Raw genomic sequence first — 13,175 nt, forward strand, 5'->3', positions numbered from 1 at the left:
ATTTGCACGATTTTGATTGCTATCTGTCATTTAGACTTCATTATCCTTCTTCTCTAATGTACTTTAATTCTGATTGTAACCATAAAGTACCAGACCAAATCTGTTTCTGAGAATGATCTATTAATGTTCAATCATTAAGCTTCACATTTGGTGGGGAGATGTCGCAAAGGCTTCAGTTCTAGGGAATGGCTCAAGATCATCTCAGTGACATTGTGCATTGCAGGAGCAGCGTGCTTGCAAGATCCTTACCCTTCAGGAAATACTAGAATGAGGACTAGAGAAAGGATCTGTCACCATTAGGAGATGTTTGCCTAAAACTAAATCACTTTTTGGCACGATTAAGATGACTGGCAGTGGCATTAAATCATGGAAGTAGTGGAAGGTGTAATTGATTCTTTGTTGTTGACCACTGTCCTAGAGTTAATTTTCTTCTTTACAAGGCAGTTTAAACTTAGTCTGAGGAAAAAATGTTCTTAGTAAGTTACAAAAATTGGATTATCCATGCTCACAAAATACTACTTTGCCACTTCAAATACTACAAGTGCCACTTTGCCACTTAAAGCTGGATGGATGAACCCAACTGATGGCTTTGTGGAGCATTTTTCAAAGGTGCATAAACCTGACTTCAGCTGACTTCATGATTGGTAGTATTGGAATTGAGTTCAGGTTTAGATCTGGTAAATCATTCATTCTAAGTTACTAGTTGGATCCTAGAATATCTTTTACTTCTCCTTTCAAGGAAAGAGCTTCCAGAAATTTCCTCCAAATCTGAAAACTGTTAGGGTGTGTAAGTCTGTTCTGCCAAGTTTGATATTCTTTTGTGTAAAACCCAAATTGTAACACTTAATAATTTTATTAGAGTTGCTTTGCATACCGTGGAAATGTATTGTGGTGTGGTTTTGACATTCTTTGTGCAACTCACCTAAAACAGCAGTCTACAATCCTTGGGTTTATCTCATGGAAGAAAGCCGAGGACGTTTCTGTGGTGACTTTCAGCTACAAGGTGGCAATTCACTTGTCTGTAATTCATATCAGATTTAATAGTGTCTTATCTTAGATAAGGATTTTGATTGCACTGTTTACTCCTATTGATACTGACCTGTTGCCTTAATGAAAAATTACCGGTTACCTGATTTTTGGTTTTCTTTAGAATTGGTCAGTAGATGGCAGCCTAAGCTGGATTTAAGGAAAACAGTTTTACGAAGTTTTGACAGGGTGAATGTATATGTAGACCTGGACACATGAGCTGTGTGGATAAATAATATTTATAGGAATAAATATTGCAAAGCTGTATTTAATTCTTCTCATGAAGACATTACAAGCACCAGCCACAGAATAGCTACTGTCAATGCTTGTGCAAAAGCTGAGAGCATTCACGGTGGTAAAAAAACCCACCACAAACACAGACACACAGAATTTATAAAATAATGTTAGTAGAAACTTTTTGGATTCTTTAGGTTGCCACTTTCTTTATGGTTATAAAAGATGGAAGAGATCTAATGTTATTTCTTTTTAGGCCCCGACTTTGTTGTTTGTGATGAAGGGCACATACTGAAAAATGAAGCATCTGCTGTTTCTAAGGCAATGAATTCTATTCGATCAAGGAGAAGAATAATTCTTACAGGAACACCACTGCAAAACAATCTTATAGAATGTGAGTATTTCTCTGGCTTAAGAATTGTTTATTTCCCTGAATATATACATCTGCCTTTCAGCAATATACAGCCGATTTAGCTTGATTAGAAGAAAAAAATGTAATATGGTGAAGCTGTCTGCTAGGTTTCTATATCTAAATCTGTTTCTATATCTAAAAAAAGCCCTAACAATCTGTTTTTGTATTGTGCATATTAAATCATTGTCTCGGGATGTGGTTCCACGATGGTTTAAACTAAATTGAAATGAAGCTGTTGGGAATGTGGCCTCTCCTCCATCCTTTCCCTTGGCATCTGATTCCTCTGGGAGCCTGTATGAGGAGTATCCAAAAATTTACAATGCAGAAGCAAATAGCTTTCTGACAGTTCAATTCATTGATCTGGCTGACCAGAGGACCAAATCAGTCTCAGCATGTCAAAAGGGGAAGGCTGAGAATGTTCAGAGGGAAAATGGGTGGACCAGGTCTTGCAGCAGCATCAATTTAAATTGTTTTAAACCATTGTAGGGCAGTGTTCTTAGTGAACTTACTAAACAGTGATTTATGTTATTGCCTTGGAATTTCATTCTAAACTAGCTTGTAACTTTTGCTCCTGTTTGTTAATATGCTGTAATGTTTTTTCCTATTGATTAATATGCTTTTGAATCTATTTAAAAACCTTTGTGAATGATATTGTTACATGATTGCTTTGGTGCACAGCAGCTTACAGACTTTGTGAAACAAACACAATGAGGTAGTTTTCAATGTGACATTAAATGTAGAAGTTCTCCGTGCCTAGAGTATGTGTCAATTTAAGATGCCCTTTCTGGAAAATGTTGGGGTGGTTGGAGTTTTTCTACTCTCCAGAAAGTTCATCATTTTAGATACAACACATTTATTTTCTGTTAGAATTAATCCCAGTACTGTACTTTCCATTTTGAACAACTCAAGCCTGGTCTTTTTGTCCTAGATCACTGCATGGTTAACTTTATTAAGGAGAATTTGCTTGGTTCAATTAAGGAATTCCGAAATCGATTTATAAATCCAATTCAGAACGGTCAGTGTGCAGACTCTACTCTGGTAGATGTCAGAGTCATGAAGAAGCGTGCACATATTCTCTATGAGATGTTGGCTGGATGTGTTCAGGTAAGACCAATTTTACTGTAACAAATTACTTGAATTGGCTGCAGGGGGGGAAGAATTTATTTCATCTCGTTGACATAAAAGCAGTCAAAGTGCTTTCCCTGTAAACTTGCTATTTGAGAGCTCCGTTGAGTCCAGCTATTACTTTTGACTTAAATATTTTCACTAATTACTAGATCTCTTGTGGTTTAACCCCAGCCGGCAACTAAGCACCGCACAGCCACTTGTTCATTCACCCCCGGCCCCAGCAGGATGGAGGGAAGAGAATTGGGAGGATAGAATTGAGAAAGCTCATGAGTTGAGATAAGACCAGTTTAATAATTGAAATATAATAATGATGATGATGAAAAGCAAAATAACAGAAGACCCAAGAAAGGCAGGTGATGCAAATGAAAACAGTTGCTTACCACCAACCAACTGATGCCCAGCCAGTCCCTGAGCAGCGGCCCCCTGGCCAACATCCCCACCAATTTTAATGCTGATCATGACATCATATGGGATGGAATATCCCTTTGGGGTCAGCTGCCCCAGCTGTGTCCCCTCCCAACTCCATGTGCCCCCCAGCCCACTCGCTGTCGGGGCGGTGTGAGGAGCAGAAAAAGCCTTGTCTCTGTGCAAGCCCTGCTCAGCAGTAACTAAAGCATCCCTGTGTTATCAGCACTGATTCCAGCACAAATCCAAAACGTAGCCCCATTCCAGCCACTATGGAGAAAATTAACTCTATCCCAGCCAAAACCAGCACATCTCTGCATTATTTATCATGACTAGAAAGACTTAGAAAAAATAATTCATAACTTTTATGCAAATGTCAGTGTATCCTAAGCAGGATGTATACATATATGCGAGAATACGGCTGTTTTCCTGCCAGGAGACTAGAAATTTACATGGTAGAGTAGGACATCAGTAAGCTTTGAAATATTCTCTTTTAATTCCATATACACATTTAAAACTGCCTTAAAAACTGCACAGGAAGTTGGCAATCCATAGTTTGTGGCTTAGTTCTGAATTCCTATTTTTCCTGATTTGTGAGAATCAGAACAATGTAGAAAAGAAGTAAGATTAGTCAGGTCCAAAAGGGTAAAGAACTTAGTACCTTAAAAGACCTTAGATCTAAAACCAAGGCAGCCTGGGTTTCCATAATGAGGGCTGGATTCCTTGCCCTTCCATTGAGCTGCTATGGTGTGTCACCTCCATGCTGTCAGAATGATGTTACCACTCTTTTGCTTTATAAACCCAAGCACGGGCAGCCTGATGGCAGGTGTGACACTCTGTAGGCACCAGCTGCCTCTTCCTGCCTGTGCAGTTGTTGGTAGTTGATTAAATAGCCCAAATGGGCATGAGCTGGGTGAAATGGTCATAGTGGGATAGTCCCACAGAATCACAGAATCTTCTAGGTTGGAAGGGACCTCAAAGATCATCTTGTCCAACCGTCAACCTAACTGACAAAAATAGACACCCACACATCAAACAAGAAGCATCACCATCACTAAACCATACCTCCCAGCACTACATCAACCTGTCTTTTGAACACCTCCAGGGATGGTGCCTCAACCAACCAGATACTTCTTTGTCCTGGAAAGAAATGAAAAAGTTTATGGCAGTGTGTACGGCTAGTGAAAGACCTCATATCATAAAGTTATGATCTTGGAAATACGAGTAGTGGTGAAAGAATAGTGTACATAATTTGACACATCTGTACAGCAGTACAGGAACACAAACCAAAAGACAGAACAAGAAGGAACATAAATAGAAGTAAATCTTCTGTTCATGAGATGCTAAGCCCCCTGTGTTTGTGCAGCATCGGATGGAGTCCGGATGAATTTTCTCACAGTGTGCTGCACGGAGCAGATCCTGTCTGTAGACAGCAGCTCTCCCTTTTGGTCATTCCAGCTACTACGTAATTTCCTTGAGATGAAGACAACTGTTCTGTTGTCTTCTGTTCCTAGATGTTCTCATGAGAGCTTCTTGCTGTACTTGTAGATAACAGCAAGGCCGCGTAGGTGGCCAGTGCCAAGTGCGGGCTTCTCCAGTGTAGTGAGCTGAGGTGATCCTGCAGCCAGGGAGTCTATGCAGCACAGCACAGGCAGGTTAGCTCTGGTGAACGTCACCTAATTCCTAAATGTGCAACAGTCTCTCAGTCAGTTCACCGTTTGGATGAAGGGGTAGGTAGAGAGAAGTAGACTGAGCCAAAAAAGGAGCCAAAAGTAAATTTCTCATTGCGTCAAGCAAGTATTTAGAAACTACGTTCTCTGAAACAGAAAGTGGTTAACCTGTATGTGAGTGAGTTCATCTGTGATACAAACGTTGATATTAGCTGCTTGACTCACCCACGTTTCACAAAAAAAAGGTTTTCATATTTAAAAAACACCCACAAAAGTAGTTACCAGAGCAGCTCCTGAAGTTGCAGTCAACTTTGGAACTGGGACATGGGGTTAATAGGTCATACCCTTTTGAGTAGACAACCACTTTTACTAGGTAAGATGGGCTTTTGCAGACAGTGCCTGTAATTGGATTGTATTTAGTGGGCTATTTTTTTCCCTTTGTGGTTGGAAAGCATCTGAATCCTTGTAATTTGTGTATGGTGCTTTGTCGTTTAGGATGCCAGAAGTTCTTAAGCTCTCAGTAGTCGTTTTCATGTTTATATGACTAAAGTACTGTTTGTAAAATTACAGAGGAAAGATTACACAGCATTAACAAAGTTCCTCCCACCAAAATACGAGTATGTTCTAGAAGTTCGAATGACACCTATTCAGTGCAAGCTCTACCAATACTACTTGGATCATTTGACAGGTATGTGCCTACAAGTCTGTCAGGTAAAAAGATTGATAGTCATTTACGTACTTCACGTGTAGTACTGATTCCTAATTAGTTCTATACTGTAGTCTGTTAAAAAAAAAAGCTAGTTAAAAAGCAAGTTATTTGTGCTGTATTTATTTCTGCATCATGCTAACTGCCTTCTCAAAGCTAGTAACCTAAAAACGATAAGTGTTAGCTATTTACTGGCATGCATCTAAATGATTTAGGTTAAATCTTTGTAGGTCTTCGTAGGAACTTTTTAATCACAACAGGTATGGTAGTTTGGTAGCTTATCTCTGGCCTGTGTCCAATACCAAGAGGGGCTGGTTCTGTAACTCCAGACTCTGCCAGCCCTGGCTTTGTAGATCTGCCGTGCTTTTAGATGGCAGCGTAAATCTTTTACACATCACTGCTCAGCATAAGAGCTGGTGCTTTATGTTTACAGCTGTTTTTCTCTAATTCATTACAGAATTCTTTACATACAATGGCTTTCAATACTTCCTTTTTTAATGAAGTAGGCAGCAGGTAGGAGGAAGGTAGCCCTAGTGCAGTGTCTGTTAAATTAAGGATGGGGTTTGCACTGGCGAGAAGCCTGTTACACTGAGCTCCGTATTTGCTATGCTGTTGGAGCCATTAATGTTTTAACAGGTGGTGTGTGTAAGTAACTATAAGAAAAGGCACTGCCTAACAGGTAGTTGAGTTAATCTGCCTACACTTTAAGGGCTCAACAAAATTGTTTGAGTTTAGCGAAGTTTGCATTTGTCAAAAGGGTTTGTACTGTTTCATGACTTAGCAGCCCTTTGTGGGCTTCTTCAACCCCCTGAACTAGTGGAAGGCATCATCTCCTTTCTCTGTCTTCCCCTCGAGTTAGTGTCCTGCCAGTCTGGTCAGCTCGGTCAGTGCCAGACACTATAGAGGAGAGAAGAGGGGAAGCAAGAGGAAGGAAAGACGAGTGGCCCTTTTAGAGGGGAAGAAGCTGCCAAAGCTGACCAGTGCTCCAGTCTCCAGAGCAAATCTCCATGCTGGCTGCTGGTGCCCACGTCAATTCTTTGCATTACTTTGTATTTCAAAAGACAACGTGCTTTTTGATTTTCATTAAATAAAAAAGGGAGTCTTGCTACTGCAGATAAATGCAGTTGGCAAATTGCTGCATTCCTCTACAAATTTTTAAAATTACATTTTTCTGTGTATTGTAACAGCCATAAACTAAAACACACATTTTACATGCAGTTTTACCAAGTGTTTCCTTCATTTCATGAAAACAATACATGTTTTCTTTCACTTTTATAACATAGAAAATTAAAAAGTCTGTAGACTTGTGAACTCGAAACCTGGTAACATGGAGTTTCTCTGTAATGTTAGCTCAGCTTTAGGGAAGTCAAATCTAAGAATTTCTGTTGTCCTTACAATTCCATTTCCCAAAGTCACAGGAGAGCACAAATGGGAAGATGCTTCAAGCTGTTGCATGATGAAAACATAGCAAGACCTTCTGTGTTAAAATATTTATACTCCGTAGTCGTTTACTGGGATTGTCTTGTGCGTTGAGCAAATGCACTGAATAAGCTTTGTGCCTGTTTTGCCATAAACCTTTGATGATTGTGATGCAATAAATACTATTTTCTTGCCTTAAATTGTGCATATAATAAATAGGAAAAAAAAGTGTTTCAAGAACCTAAAGGTAATGTGCTGCGTAATGAGAAATTGAGACTACAAAAAAGAAATTTAGCTCTCTGAACATTGTGCTACTTTGGACTAATTTGTGCTTGAACAATGGAAAAAATAGTCTGGCCTTTTTTAGAGTCTGTAGTGTAGCAGAATACTGCAACATTACAAATCATTAAATAAAGGTAGCTCAAAATAGTAAGCGAAATTAATTAAAACCTAAATGCAAATTTTATTTTATATTTTCTACCTTGGGCTGCTTTTACAAAACCTAAATAGACATGACTGTCTTTTTAAGGGGATTTGGATTCATTCCTATACTGGGGAGAACTGTGCTTTTATGTAATAATGTAATCATGTTTCTTATTATCAAGAAAAAGGGGAAAATCTAATTTTGACAACTTTAACTAGGAAAAAAATGCCTGTGACTCAGTAATTTGACCTCTTTTACAAGAGACGTTACAATATGATGTGCATCTGGAAAGAACACTCAGTACTGTGCTAACGGATTGTTCAAAGGGGGAACACTATGTGGCACTTAATTCAAGGTTTCATTCTAAAACCTGAACTTTATTGTCAGGTGTAGGTAGTGGCAATGAAGGTGGAAGAGGCAAAGCTGGAGCTAAACTATTCCAGGATTTCCAGATGTTGAGCAGAATCTGGACTCACCCTTGGTGTTTGCAGCTGGACTATATTAGCAAAGAAAATAAGGTAAATTAGATATATCAAAATACTCTCTATTGAGAACGTTCCAAATAAGCTTTGCCAAATGCTAGGTAAAGTTTCGTCAAATTAATGGAAATCTTTGTTGCTGTAGGGTAATTTTGCTGCTGGTTTTGTCATATTTTTGTTTCTGGCTATGTTGTCATTCTTAAAACATTTTGCAAGGCCACCCTTTGTAGAACTGATCATTGTTTAAATGAAGAATAAGCAGATGGTTTAAGGTTTAATAAAAGCTTCTGGATGAGCATACTCAATAAAATTTCTGTTTTTTCTCTTTTGAGGGCTATTTTGATGAAGACAGTATGGATGAGTTCATAGCTTCGGATTCCGATGAAACTTCAATGAGTTTAAGTTCTGATGATTATGCAAAGTAATTGAGCTTTTATTTGTTGTTGTTTATTAAATTTATTTCCCTAACAGAACTTTCTATGATTTCTATGAAAGTGAATGTTTATTTTTTTTATTTTATATATCTATTAGAATATGTTCTCTAACAGTAGAATTTTTAAAAAATAATGGGGTGTAAAATGTTACCTTTTTAGGAAAAAAAAATCCAAGGGGAAAAAAGTGAAGAAAGAGTGTAGCTCAGGTGGAAGTGGCAGTGATAATGATGTTGAAGTTATTAAAGTCTGGAATTCAAGATCACGTGGAGGTGGAGAAGGAAACGCAGAAGAACTTGTAAACAACCCTCCATCTGTTACAAAGTCAGATGAAGGTGAGTATAATACACAAGTAGAAAAAATACGAGTCAGCTTCATTTTGCAAAAGGGGATTTGTGACTTATTGATGATATATGTTATTGGTAACTGCTAATCTGATAATTGTTATAGTACAAACACTATTTTTTCTTTGCCTGTTTAACTCTTTTCATACCAGTTAAGCCAAAAAACAAGGAAAAATGTTGTAGTTCAGACATTTCAAAGGATTTAAATGGAGACGATGGCCTTATCTTATTTTTTTTTTTTACTGTGTTTTTTTTTATAGGCAAAGCTACATCATCTTCCAATCCTGATAGCCCAGCACCAGATTGGTACAAAGATTTTGTCACAGATGCAGATGCTGAAGTGTTGGAGCATTCTGGGAAAATGGTGCTTCTCTTTGAAATTCTTCGAATGGCAGAGGAGCTTGGAGACAAAGTGTAAGTTAGTTCTAGAAGTATTTTTAATAACCTTGTAATAGTCTGACAGTGTTCTTCATTCAGTCTTCATAATGCTGTAGCTCAGTTTTCTGAAGCAAATGTGCATGTTACATTCATTTTTATCAGTGAGTTTTTCCATACATCCATGTACTCCACCACAGTCTTTCTCTTGTGTCTAGAAAGGCTGTTTCAACAGTAGTATCAGAGTGAGGAGAGAGGAAAAATAAAGCAATACAATAATTAAAATAACATCGGAGGTGAATTTTGTGTCTCCCTGTTTCTGTTTTCAGCCTAGTGTTTAGCCAGTCCCTAATATCTCTGGATTTGATAGAAGATTTTCTGGAGCTGGCCAACAGGGAGAAAACTGACAAAGACAAGCCTCCTATTTATAAAGGTAAGTGCCACCTTGAACAATTCCAACACTAGTAACTCTTTTCTGTCTCTATTCAGTCCAAAGGGAATGGATTTGAAATAATTGTTTTCATTAGAAGTATTGTATGCTCTGTACTATTCCTGAAGTTGGCAGGATTATTGGTCTCCTTTGCAGGTGGTCTCTGCTATCCCATTGTGGGCTCTTGCTTCTGATTTTATTCTGTATCGTCTGGGCTTAATATAGCCTAAGCAGATTAAGTGTTCATCATCTAAAAGGAGAGAAGGCATTTTGCTAAATTCTGTGCAAAAGCGATGTTGTATGCTGATGCATGGCAAATTCTGATCCTTCCTACTGGGAGAGAGATAATGAATGAAAATTAGACTACTTTAAAACAGTGTGTAGAACATGCGAAATGTGAATTTAGGCTTTATGTGTACTGAAGTAGATTGTTTCATGGACTTCATAAGGGACCAAAGTATTGAACTGATTATTATCCTAGTGATGCTCAAATGGTGAGAAATTTCTCAATTTCTCACATCCTCTGTCTTCTGTTTACTCTGTGAGATCCTCCTAGAGCTCCTGATGATGCAGTTCATTTTCATGTGAAATTTTGGTTCCTAGTACATGTTGATTGAAAAATTCCTTTGAATCCATCATTCCTTTCAAAAATCTTATTTCTAAGTGTAAACATGTTGAACAGTTGCATAAAAGAAATATGTCTTAGAGATACCAACATCATAGTTAGATGCAGATCTCCAGTATCTGTGTCTCTGAGATTTACTCTTTCTGGCTGTTGCTTCCTCAGCTTCCTTACATCTGTCATCTTCAGATACTGTGAGCTGTCTGTATTTTGTGGAGTTTGTGCCTTTAGTCTGAGAAAATGTTTTAAGGGGTGGGTTTTTTTCCTTTGTGGTAGTTCTTTCGGTAAGCAATTGGACTCTGTATCATAGCAAGATTCACCATATAGAGACTTCCTGACATAACTCAACAATCTCTGTCTCATAATTTATTGTATTGAGCAGTGCTGTCTCCTAAAAATGCTGTTTTCTTTATAATTGATGGCACAGTGGGGTTCATTTTGTATACATATACCTTGATGGCCAAAGAAAAAAAGGTTACTTGTGAATTGGGGAGAGAAGAAAGCATTCTGTTAGCTGTGATTATTTTATTTTCCCATCTGGCAAGAAATAGCCATAACTCACAGGATAATTAAACTGAAAAATAATACATTTCATGTTTCATATTGTTCTTTGACTAGACAGTTGTGTATATCTAGTATTATCAGTCTTTTATGCAATCAGTATTTTAATAATTTGACTATTACATTTATAGGTGAAGGAAAATGGTTCAGAAACATTGATTACTATCGCTTAGATGGTTCAACTACAGCTCAGTCAAGAAAGAAATGGGCTGAAGAATTTAATGATGAAACTAATGTGAGGTGAGATCTCTTCTGATACACGTGCTTAATTTCCCCCCCTTCTCATTCTTTTCTTCCTTATTTCTTCATTACTTGTATTAGCTTAATGACCTCTTAAGGCTAGGCGAATAAATATCACAATGTTCTCCGGTGCAGAACTTGCACCAAAAAATGTGCAATAGGAATAGGTTTCTGGTTTCCTGAGATTGAGCAAGTATTAATCAGTACAAATGGAAGCAGTGTTTCATTCTTGTTTAGGTTGTAAGCAGTTTGGATCAGAGACAGAATATAAGGACCTAGGAAGGTCAGAGCCCTGTGGGGTCTGGCCAGGAGACAGCAGTCACTTGGCTGGTCAGAAGCCTGTGACTCTCAGCCGTCTTTAGGATCTCCCAGCCATCCAGGGTTCATACAAGTTGGGACATTCAAGTCTGATTTAGATAGGTAGATAGATACAAACTTGTACAAGTTTAACGAAGTTAAGGGGCCTCACCTTCCTAGGTTTGTTTAAAAAATAAAATATGTAGTTATGTGGCAATGTTGTCTAACGTACAGGGGAAAAAAAGTTAAATGGAACAAGGTAAGCTAATTCAGTGTTAATACTCTTAAATAGTTTATTCTGTTGGGTTAAGAGCTCATTTTAAGTTGAACCTAAGCAAGATGGTATTCAAAAAAAGCAGATACATCAAAGAGACAGTGCTGTTCTAGAATTATCCTGAAAGTTTGCTAGCCAGGAGACAGTTTCAATAGCATGGAATATGCCTGTTTAAAATTATGGTTTAATTTGATCTAACTAATTTTATTAGAGTTTGAAAATTGAAATAAAAAATTTTTTTCTTACCCACCAGCTTTTATTAGCAGTTGCATTTGCAAAAGGCCCTGATCTGTACTTCTGAGAGTGTATGTTTTACTAAAGGTGTTGTCCTTGTAAAATCTGTGTCTGTTTTAGTCTTAATACAGTATTTTAATAAAGTTTTTGAGTTACTTCAGTGTACGAACAACTCCATAGTAACACAGCAACATAGGAACAATCATTGTTTTCCAAAATACTAACATTTTGCATCTTTCTCTGTTCCAGAGGCCGCTTGTTTATTATATCCACTAAAGCAGGTTCCCTTGGAATTAATCTCGTGGCTGCTAATAGAGTAATCATCTTTGATGCCTCTTGGAACCCATCATATGACATCCAGAGTATTTTCAGGGTTTACCGCTTTGGGCAGAGCAAACCTGTGTTTGTGTACAGGTTTTTGGCTCAGGTATGTTTCTGTCTTGATATTTTTATGATATTCTGGTCCTGCAGTCAAATTCGTAAACTTCAATGATTTGGATTTGTGGTGAATTCTGTAGTGGTCCACACTGATTCGGTCATCTTCCAGCCCTAATCTGAGAGCACTATTTGGCCACAGAAAAACCTCTTGAAGGAGAGATTGGTAAAATAAATAACAACTGAAATGATTTCCTGTTAAGCCACCTCATCTGACTCTTCATGTAACACAAATTCTGGAATTCCAGCAGTGATTCACACGTTCAGACTCAGAATAGTGTTCTCAGCCTTTTTAAGTTGCACAGAGCTAAAAATTCATAATTAATAGATTGCGTAGAGGATGGTAATTGTTAGGCAATAGGCTTGCTCAGTGTAGCTGTCTTCAATTGACCCCTGCACCCTGATGGTCCAACTGGAATGAAAACACAGGGAGCTAGAGAATTTTTGATAAAAATGTGTCCAGTCATGATTTGAAATTTGTATCACACCCTACAGATATTAAAGTGTAATAATTGTGATAGTCACTGATCCATGCTTTTTTAAAGTATGATGCCATAGTTTCTGTTAGGAAGGATCTTGCTTCATATTCTTGTTCTTCAGGTGTTACAGAGTAGATGGAATACCTTTTCCCAGTAACAGTACTTAACTCCTGATCAAGTCACTACTTACTTGCCAACCTAAATTACTTCTTGTAACACATAACTGTCAGACACAGGTTTTTTCTTCAGCCTTCAGTCTATTTTTGTAGTTTTCCATGTGCACTTTTGAACTGTTGATCTCCTTTTTAAATTACGATGTTGAGAACAGGCTGTGCTGTTCTCTTACTTCTCGTAGTCATCATCTTTTTTAAAAAAGAAAAAATAAAATTTTTCCTTTTTTAATCAAGGATCTAATTTTTTCATACACAGCTGTGATGAATTAGACTTCACTGCTTCCCTTCCCCTCTGCTCCCCACCCCAGTGATATGGTATCTGTTTTCCCTTTTTACAGGCTGCTAAAAGCAGCGCAATAAGGTACATTCTGTGGAAA

At 37.9% G+C, this 13,175-nt stretch overlaps 1 protein-coding gene across 7 annotated transcripts in view; it reads left to right on the top strand.

The window, feature by feature from the left end:
* Positions 1–13,175, top strand: part of ATRX (alpha thalassemia/mental retardation syndrome X-linked) — an 80,257-nt gene that overhangs the window by 52,164 nt on the left and 14,918 nt on the right. For all 7 annotated transcript variants that reach the window (XM_014955033.1, XM_014955034.1, XM_014955035.1 and 4 more), the window contains 10 exons: positions 1,517–1,654; positions 2,601–2,776; positions 5,446–5,563; positions 7,812–7,942; positions 8,236–8,324; positions 8,497–8,669; positions 8,939–9,092; positions 9,383–9,486; positions 10,798–10,906; positions 11,961–12,138. In XM_014955033.1, the coding sequence (XP_014810519.1) occupies positions 1,517–1,654; positions 2,601–2,776; positions 5,446–5,563; positions 7,812–7,942; positions 8,236–8,324; positions 8,497–8,669; positions 8,939–9,092; positions 9,383–9,486; positions 10,798–10,906; positions 11,961–12,138 (1,370 nt within the window). The remainder of the gene's footprint in view (positions 1–1,516; positions 1,655–2,600; positions 2,777–5,445; positions 5,564–7,811; positions 7,943–8,235; positions 8,325–8,496; positions 8,670–8,938; positions 9,093–9,382; positions 9,487–10,797; positions 10,907–11,960; positions 12,139–13,175) is intronic.

This window comes from Calidris pugnax, unplaced genomic scaffold (genome assembly GCF_001431845.1).
Source record: "Calidris pugnax isolate Ruff unplaced genomic scaffold, ASM143184v1 scaffold38, whole genome shotgun sequence".
NCBI classification, from domain to species: Eukaryota; Metazoa; Chordata; class Aves; order Charadriiformes; family Scolopacidae; genus Calidris; species Calidris pugnax.